The sequence below is a fragment of the Pteropus alecto genome, unplaced genomic scaffold (genome assembly GCF_000325575.1).
Source record: "Pteropus alecto unplaced genomic scaffold, ASM32557v1 scaffold44, whole genome shotgun sequence".
In the NCBI taxonomy this organism is placed as follows: Eukaryota; Metazoa; Chordata; class Mammalia; order Chiroptera; family Pteropodidae; genus Pteropus; species Pteropus alecto.
The window spans coordinates 7,540,428-7,550,350 of NW_006436812.1; the positions used below are offsets into that span (position 1 = coordinate 7,540,428).

Consider the following 9,923-nt stretch of genomic DNA (forward strand, 5'->3'; position numbering starts at 1 on the left):
CGAACCAATGTTTTGAAGATCGCTGTTTCAGATTTTTTTCCCCCAGTCCTACTCATCTATGGATTGAAAAAATTAAGGAGAAAATAGAGTAACCAATTGTTGATTTTATAATGTTTGCTTATTGGGTGGCTCTTTTCAGTCTCCAAAGTAAGAGATGTGACTGGGGTCAGACAGTGACACACACACACACACACACACACACACTTCAAACTGGCTTTAGTAAAGAAACAAGTGTATTAGCTCTTGTGACTAAAAAGTCCAAGATACTGCTGGCTCAGGTGTGGCTGGATACGGGGGTTAAATATGGTTAAGAGGACCTGGTTTCTATCTGGTCTGTCTCTGTCCTCAGTTCCTCTGCCTCTCTGTTGATGTTACTCCTTGGACGGATCTCTCCATGGGACATATAAGGATGTTCATAGTGGTGAACCTAATTGGGTGATAAAAGTGACTTCCTTTGTGGTAGTCCTAGTAGCTCTCGGCTCTTGTCAGCTAATAATTCCAGGTAAAAGGGATAGGGACTTTTCCATCAGATTCGACCAAATCCTGAGTCGAGTCTGTTGGCCTGGCTTGGGGTGCATGCCTAGCTCTGAACTGATCACATGGCCCGGGAGATGGAATACCATGATTGGCCAGGCCTAGATCATGTGCCCGCCCTTGCAGTACTGGCACTGTTACTTCTACCCCAGTCACACGAACCGAGAATGGAGGCGAGGTGGTTTCCCAAAGGAAAATTGAGGTGATGTAACCAGAAGAAAATGAATAGATACTGAGCCGACAAAAACATCCACTTAGATGCTTTGCGGCCTGCCGGCAATTTGCTTCAGCTTTCAAAGCCTCAGTTTCCTCCTCTCTAAAATGGGGCTGATGATCCTAGGCTGATTATTGCAGACACCCACGATAAGCACCCACAGAGAGCAAAATAAATGAATGGGGCTGATGATCCTAGAGCATAGCATTGTTGCAGACTCCCACGATAAGCACCCACAGAGAGCAAAATAAATGAGAGTTACGGTGGCCTGAAGAGCAGGCCCAGTAACCTGGAGCATTCGCTTATTGCTCATAAATTGTCCCTCAGTTAAGATGTGACACTTCAGGGGAGGAGGGGCAGGGAGAGGCAGGTAGCTCAGGTGTATTGAAGTGCTCTGTGAACTCTGGAGTTGCTCCCAGACACAGTGTTTTCACAGCCTCCTTATTCAAGCATTTGAAGTTATTGTTCTTCTCTGCTGGGACCTGACACCTGCAAGGTTAGGCCCCAAACATTTGACATTCGACATTTGCCAGCCTTAGAAACCAATACCACCTCTCAACTAGCTTTTCTTTAATGCAGCTCAGGCTCTGGCACTTGCTAAATCAGCCTTGTTTAGAATTCTAATGTTCTGGCCTCAGAGGAGGAGTATATGATTCCTGAAATATAGACTCTGTCCAGCGCCTTTAAATATAACTGATTCTTGGTGTTTCTTTCCAATTCCATTTTTCCCTTGAAAGAACTAATAATATGGCCATTGAGAAATTCTACACTGTCTCTGGGGCTAACATTAGGGATGAAGATGATAAGAATAACAAGAATGACAGCGAGGCTTTGCTTCTGTGTCACATCCAAGTTCCTTAGACCCTTTACTGTACTTAACGAGCTCCTCCTTGGCACCCATTACCCTTGGTCAATCCCAACTTCTAGCCATGAACATTTCAGGCTTTTTTGAGCCCCCAAACCTTTGCCCCTGCTAATGATCCTGCTGCCTAGAAAGCCTGTCCCTTATCTTATTCCCTAGAAAACATTTCAACTTTAAAATCTCAGCTCAAATGTCTATTTATTTATTTATTTCACTCAATATCTAGCGAGTGCCCACTGTGTGCCAGGCACTGTCCTAAGGGCTTAGAATACACAAGCGATCAAAACAGACAGTCTTGCCTTCATGTAATTTCATTCTAGTGTAGGGGACAGCCCAATAAATAAAAGGCATAATATGTAAGATAAAGTAGGTGATATATTTGTGGGGGATTGGGAGTGGGTGTGTGCGCACAGTTTGCAATTTTAAATAGGGCAGCCAGCGAGGACCTCTCTGAGAAGGTAGGATCTGAGGCAAGCCTTGAAGGAGGTAAGGAATCCGGGTATTGACCTGGGAGAAGAGCACTCCAGGCAGAAGGACTAGTGGGGCTAGGCCCTGAAGTGGGAGCTGGCACGGTGCCGAGGGTGCTGGGTGGAGTGGTGGGAGTGGCTCAGAGGCACGCGTGGAGGCCCAGCGTGCAGGGCCTGGTGGCCTGGAGACCTGTGTGGAGGAGCGTGATTCAGCTTACCTTTCATTGGGACCCCCCGGCTGTAGCAGGGGTCATGGACTGCAGGGGTGTGGGCAGAGGAATTGGTCAGTAAGGAGGCCTGAACCAGAGGCCAGTGGTAGGGGCAGGTGGGGAGGAGTGGCCAGTTGTTGGGCATATGGTAGTTTTCCCATGGAGCTGATGGATTGGATGTGGAGTAAGAAAGTGAGCGAGACTTTGAAGATGGCTTTCAAGGATTGGGGCCTGACAGTGCCCTTGAGGGGTCCTTTCCGGTTCCCTCATTCAGAGTCCTGGCATCATATTTTTTATGTTTTATTATAATCGTTTGTCTCCTATTTCTGACCTCAGATACCTTTGGTAATCTGATGAGAATTATGGACTCTCTTCCCAGAAAAATACCCTTGTGCATTCAATCAAATGGGTATTCCCAGAACTCCCAGCAGGTCATCCCCGATATCAGGAGCCCCTGGCCAGTGTGTGTTTGCTTGACTGGCTGCAAAACAGCAGGGGGTACCAGTCACACTGCACACAACGCGAGAGGGAGCCAGAGCCCTGCAGAGCGGTCCCTGATGGTGGCCGAGAGCCTCCGACTGGTGGTTGAGTGTTTACAGGCAAGTTGGTATCTGAATATGCACTGGGTCCAAGCTTTTTTTAAACCCTCATTGTGTATGTAACAGCCACACAGTAAGCACTTTATAAATGTTTGCTGAAAGGCAATGATGATAAACCTGGCACTTTATGGGGTTCTCGTACCTTTGTGGGGCGCCTTGAGTGTTAATGCCTCCATTTTATAGCCTGAGAAATAAAGGCTCAGCGAAAGGATGTGTGCAGTGCTGGGAGAGGCAGTGCCTGGCGTCTGACCAGGATTGGGGTGAGGGTTGGCCGATTTGGTGCTTAGTCAGCCTCATCAATTTCATCCTAGGGCTGGTTGTGGTGAAGCTAAGACTGGAGCCCAGGACCAGGCTCCCCGTTTGATGTTTTCTGGTTCTGCGCCCAGGAATTTATAATCTGGCTAGCATTATAAAGGAGAACAAGAAAGAAAGGATCCTAAACGGCTTTCACTTTTCTCCTAGTTAATCCTTAGAGCAGCCCTGTGAGATGGACCTTATTAATATCCCCTTTTTACAGATGAGGAAACTGAGGCTCAGAAAAGGCAAGCAGAGTTCAAGGCTCTTCTCGAAGTCTCCAAATCCCTCAGATAATTAGTGAGCAATATATATAGTTAAATGCTAACAACTTATCATTTAATCATACAGCACTCCACACTGTATTGAATATAATTTAATACTAATTGCAGGGTTTCAGGATGAGCTGAAGTGAGCGGGAAGAGATACTTTGGGAACTGAACTGGGCCTTGGGGAGGATAGAGTGGAGACTTTGGGTGGAGGCTGGAGGGGGATGGAGTAGATTTCTGGAGAACAGGAATAGAATGATTAAGGCATCAGTGTAGGACCGAGCCTAGGTGGGAGTGGGGATTGGCTAGGATAATGCTATTTAAATAATGGAACTTTATAAATGTAAATGTAAGTGACGTTTATTGAGAGCTTTCTAGGTGCCATGTACTGTGCTAAGTCCTTGCCACTGTTACTACGTGGAATCCACATTCCCCTGTGAGAGAAAGAAAAATCCACCCAGACAGGTACTGCATTAACTCCATTTCACAGATGAGGAAAGTAACAGCAGTGGTGTGACTTGGAGCCAGGCTGGACTCCAAAGTGAGTGTTCTTCCCAACTCAAGTCCAGAGGCATCCATTTAGAGGTGCTACAGATTGTGAATAGTGGGGAACAAGAAAGACTAATCTAGGGCCTTGCTTCTCAAAGTGTGGCCCATGGGCATTGCCGGGGGCTTGTTAAAAATGCTCCCTCCCCAGTCCTACTGAATCAGAGCCTGCATTTCAGCATAATCCCCAGTGATTTGTGTGCACTTACCATTTGAGAAGGACAGTCTGGTGGAAAGTTTGGCTGGATATATGCTAGTGTTCTTCAAGTCTTTCCGATGACTTCTTCCTCCTGGCAAAGGCGAGTAAATGCATTACTGGAGGGTCTGAGGTGAAAGCCCAGGGCAGTCTACCACTAACTGAGATCTCTTTGAAGTCTCATGTTTCATCTAAAAATGTCATCAAATTCCATACCATAATATATCAGTGGTCATTTTAATATTTCAAAATGGTTATGTAAATTGCCTTGGAGTAGGATCCCAGTTCCTGGAAGATGCATGGGATGGGTTTCCTTGTATCTTAAATGGAGTAATAATAACCACTTCAAGGGCTACTGTGAAGATCAAAGGAGAATCATGTATATAGAAATGCTGCATAAATTGTCCGCATCATCCACATGTTGTTATTCTGGAAGGAACTGAGCCTCCTCCCCAGACCTAGTGTCCTGCAGCCAGCTCTCCTCAGGCCTCAGCTCTGAACTAGGAGTGACTCTCTGGGTCCCCTTCCTTGTAATCAGAAAGAGAAGCGACGACAGAGGGAAGAGACCCAGAGAGGTGAGATGGACAGAGTCAATGACCATCCACATCTGAGGCCAAAGGAGGAGGGGTAGGCAGAAAGAGAGGCCCAGGCAGAAAGCTACGAGGGAAGGGAGGCTCATTCAGAACTGCAGAAAGCTGGAGGAGGAGGGTTCAGGCAGGGGCAGGTGGTCAGCAGTTCCCCATGGCCTGGAGCAATTGAACAGGATGAGGGAGGTAAGAGCTGTTATATTTGGTTAAGGAGGTTTGGGTCACCCTTGGGTAGGGGTGTAGTAGAATAATGGGGTTAAAACCAGATTTTGACAAGAGAATGATGGAGATTCTTTTTTTTTTTAATCTCTTCTCCCTATGATAATTGTTAGGATTTTCACACAAATTACATTTCTATTACAAATGTCTTACTTGCCATTTTAAACTTGATCCCTGTAACTTGTCACTAGAACCAAGTTGATATTGTCTCTTTAATCCATTCCTTGGCAAAAAAGTTATTTAAGAAACATAGAAAATTGCAAAGCATTGTTTATAGTATGATCCTATTTTTGTTTAAAAGAATGTGTGTAGGTATTTATAAATATGTATGTATGTATATTATAAACAAAGTAAAACATGTAGAGGAATATATATCCAATTAGAATAGGAGTTTTACTGGAATATACATATGTCTCTTTAAATATGTATAGTTTCATTAATTTTCCCTTCATAAAGCTGTAAAAACATTATGTTGTCAGATTATGATATTGACTTATAATTCTTTGGGCTGCAAATGACAGAAACTCAGCTGAAACTTATAAAGCAGGAACTAAATTGTCCAGGTATGTCTTCAGGCATGGGTGGATCCAGGGGCTCAAATGATGTCAGTAGGAGTCTGTCTATCTTCTCTCGGATCTGCCGTCTTCTTTATTGGCTTCATTCTCACACAGTTATAAGCCTGCATCTCATCAGCTTAGCCCTGCAGTGGAAAGAGAGCAGCTTTTTCCCAAGAGTATCGTCCAAACCCAGGACTGACTTTCAAGAGCTCAGCCCTAGACCAGTGAATCAATGTGGCTGGGGGAAGCACTATGTAGATTGGCAAGGCCAAGGCCAAGGTCATGTGACACAAGAGGAGAATAAAGGAACCTTTAAGGGCATCTAAGGAAGCCAGCGAACTGAAAAAAGGGGCTGAGGAAATCCAGAGCTCTGTTGCCAAAAAGGCATGTGCAAACCCCAAATGTCTGCCCTCTGAGTGACATATTTTTGTTAAGGAGTAAGTTGCTTATAGTAAGCATGCGTTTCTCTTTCAGTGGCAAGAGAAAAATGAGATCCCCTCTTAAACAACTGATTTAGGTTATATTTGGTTATGACCATGGAGATAAGTAAATAATGAGTGTGGAGAGAAGGTAAAGCCCAAATCTCGTCCGAGCCCTTGATTTTTTATAGGGCATGGGAGAAACGAACAGTGGCATGGGCTGGGGAATTGACGTAGATCGTTAGTTGTGTGTGTTCAAGACCCATTGGGCCATCCGACAACCTCTGGGGCTCTGGGTCGCCAGAGTGACGCGCCCAGGGAGCTGGGCCTGCGTCAAGGTCAGCCTCTGCCTCGTGGCCTCGTGTGCAGTGTGTGTTGCACCTGGGCTTCAGTAAATGCTTCTCCGCGTTCCAATATCACACTGCTCTGTTTCTTCATTTCAGGGTTACACTAAGGACATGGTGACAGACTTTGATGAGAAACATGATGAGTATTTAATATTGCTTCAGCAGAGGAACCGGTAAGACGAAGCCGCTTGTCGGCAGCCCTTGATATTAGCCAAATAAAAACCCTATTTAGATTTATTAACGGCACACAGGCTCTGGTTCACATTGGAATGGGTTGCAGTCACCTCCGCTTAGAGGTTGGAATATTATCTGCGATGCCAGCCCTTATTTCTCCATTCACTGATTTAATTGCATCTTTTGATTGAGCTGTAGCAAACTGTTCCACGTGTGCCTGCCTCTTGCCTCCCTGCTTCTGTTCTGGGAGAAGGTAGGTTTGTCATGAAAAGCTAGAATTTGGCAGGGCCTGTGCATTAGTCACCTGAATAGCCCAGTCTGTGATCTTACAGGCTGTGCCGGTCCTTTGAAATCTGAGCCTGTAATCATGTCTTGTTATGTAAAGGTGGACTCATTTTACATTTGTGTTTGAAAGTTGGTCGATATGTCATTTAAAGTTAAGTTAGTATGGATTTTGACTCTAGAGGGCTGGTTTTTGAAAAAGCCTGCAGTAGGTGCAGTGTTTCGTGACTGAGGTCACAGCACCGGGGTCTGGTTTGAAAGGCATCGTGTCCTCAGGGCTGTGGAAGTTTGCAGGGCTGTGGAAGTTCATTTTCAGTTTACTGTGGTCTGTCTAGAGGTCTGGAACCTTGCAGTAAGCTGGGTTTGCAAACTGAAATGTTAGGAGGGGCCAGGCAGTGAGTGAAGCTGGCTCGGTGGGGACAATGGACACCCAGAATTCTTACATCCAAGCTGTTCTGCCTAGGCCGGTTGTTTGTGAGAACACATATCCTCCCAAGGTTGCAAGAGAAGCTGGAAATCTGAGTTTGTGTTGTGAAACCTCCTGTGTTTTAAAATGTTGGTAATAAATTCAAATGAAAGTGAAAAACAAATGGAAGACGGCTGCAGGCCCCTAAAACCTACCTGCAGGAGCGGGAGGGATGGGATGCTACTTTGGGCCTTTGTGTTCTGGAAATGAGCTCGGGGTCTCTGACTGGCTGGATTCCCAGCGCCTGCCACCTGGGGCCCCAGTGGCATGTTGCATGGGAGAAGTTTTTATGTGCAAGGTAGTCCCATGTGTGGTAGGGGTTTAGCGTTCCTGCCCACCAGCTCCTTTACTAAGTTTCACTAAGACCCCCAGTACCTATGACAACAACACCCGCCCACATTTCCAGATACCTCTGGTGAGGCAGCACCTCTCCCAGTTGGAGAACCTCTGGACAGATAACTCCCCAGGACCAACCAGAAATGCCTGGCGCTGTCCTCTGTGCCCAGCTGTTCTGTGCCCATCTCTTTCCAACCCAAGGGCCACCTCCAACTCGAATAGCAGAAGGCTTGTGCTAATTAGCCCAACGTGGGTTTTTATCATCATCAATGCCATGGAACAAGATGCTTTTATTCAGTTTCTGGCAGGCTAGATGGTGCCCCCGAACACCTAGGTGACTTATCTGGGAGGAGAGTGTCAGATGAGCAAATTACTTCTCATTAATCGAGGGATCAATAAGTGTATGATCAAAGAGGCAGCAGCCAATAGCACATAGAGACTATCTAATGACCAGGTTGCAGCACAAAGGCAATTAAAAAATATATCAAAACTGAGTTGCCATAAAATTTGGGGGATGTATTGTCACCGAGAAGAAGCTGGTTTGAGGACAGGAAATTAGAAGGTAGAGCTAGAAAGAAACACACCCACATGGAGAAATATGGAGAGGGCGAGTGCCCCTGAGCTATCATCGGTGTTGGTTTTAAGGCACCTTTGGAGTGCCAGCTGCGTGCCAGGCGCCTCTCTCCCATCATTTCATTTCATCAGCACACTGTCTGATGAGGCAGGTGCAGTTACTACACCCATTGTACAGGCAAGGAGGTGGAGACCCAGAGCTGCATGCAATTTGCCCAAGGTCGTATGGCCAGGAAGTGGTGGAGCTGGGCTGTACTTTCTTATTTATGTTTTGTTCGGCATCGTCATAAATAATCATGAGGAGAAAAACCTGCCAGGGAAGCCAATGGCTCTAAGTTCACTACAGAGGGGTTTTGTGGGAATAAACTGCAGTTTTCTTGGAAATCTACTTACATGACTGGGTAGGAAACCAGCCTCTGAGCTTTAGACTGGGTCTAGAGAGAGATGAAAACCCAGGCTGCTTTTCTGGGTTGCCTTGTGACCTTCGAAGTGGGTGTGCAGTCATTGCAGTGAGTTTCAGAAGAGATCTGCCAAGAGCACAGCGGTCCAAAGATGCCGGGTGACATTATTCTTTTATTCATTCAGTAGGAGTTATTGAGTACCTCTTAGTGCCTAGCATCACCACTAGTATGAAGGAGAACATTGTGATGAGAAAGACGCAGACTGTTAGTTAATGCTCCTTTGCTGGAAGGGACAGAAGCCCAAGGTCAATGGACTTTAAACAACAAGGAATCTTAGCTGGCTCATGAAATTAAGAAATCCAGATAATACTCTGGCTTCAGGCATAGTTGGATCCAGGCACCCCAGTTATGTCTTCATCTCTCAGCTCTGTTTTCTCACGTCGGAGTCATCTCAGGCATGTACTTCCCTCACGGAAGGCAGCCACTGGAAGCCCCACACTTACATCCTACCTCAAGGCGGGAAAGAAAGAGAGCACTTCTTTCGTAACAGTTCTAGTAAAAGTGTTGAGAAGGACTCCCGCTGGTCTGGCTGGGGCCCCATTCCCATCTTTGAGCCAGTCGCCCCCTGTGTCTGGTGAGGTGACATGGACCGACTGGCTAATCCTTGGCCACCCCATTAAGCCGGGGGGTAGAGTGAGTCTCACCAAACCACGTGGGGTGAGGAAGGAGTGGAGCAGCGCCCAAAAGGAATCTGCGGGGCTGTGTTTCGAAGACGGGGGACAGGTACCAGGCAGGCAAAAAGAAAAGGTGTCTACCACACAGCCCTTGCTCTGGAGGAATTCCCCCTTGCCACCCAGGTGAGCACCAGGCCACCTGTAACTATGCCAGAAAAGCGAAAGTGATCATGTTCTCCGGGAAAGGCCTGGGGAGGGTGAGGAGATGTGACAGTCTCCGTTCACCCTGCACAAACCCTCCCGGAGAACTCTGAGTGATTCTGGTCACTCAGCTTCCTGAAACATGTAATCACACACAACAAGACTCATGAAAAAGTAAGCAGAGTGACCAAAGGGCTGAGATATGAACAGCGACTGAAGAGTTAACGGCCAAGGGGACATAACACACACCTCTTGATGTGGAAGGTGGGGCAGGTTCAGGAATCCAGCAGTGGCATTATTTGCTTTTTGGAAAACATCATTTGCGGGAGACTTACAGGAAAATGTGCCCTCTGAGGGGTGGACCTACTGCCTCAAGAGGAAATTCAGGCAGAAAGAAGGAAGGGGAGAACCAGCATCCAGTGGGGACCTCACACGGCTGGTCTCTGAGCTGGGGCTTCAACCTGGTCTCACATTCCGACCCCATGACAACCCAGAGA

General features: G+C 46.6%; 1 protein-coding gene across 5 annotated transcripts in view; it reads left to right on the forward strand.

Moving 5' to 3' along the window:
• KIAA0556 (KIAA0556 ortholog) overlaps positions 1–9,923 on the forward strand; it is a 177,565-nt gene that overhangs the window by 40,930 nt on the left and 126,712 nt on the right. For 4 of the 5 annotated variants that reach the window (XM_025048349.1, XM_006914049.3, XM_025048350.1 and 1 more), the window contains one exon: positions 6,416–6,492. The exons of the other annotated variant lie outside the window; for it this stretch is intronic. In XM_025048349.1, coding sequence (XP_024904117.1) covers positions 6,416–6,492 — 77 coding nt within the window. The remainder of the gene's footprint in view (positions 1–6,415; positions 6,493–9,923) is intronic. 5 annotated transcript variants of the gene reach the window in all.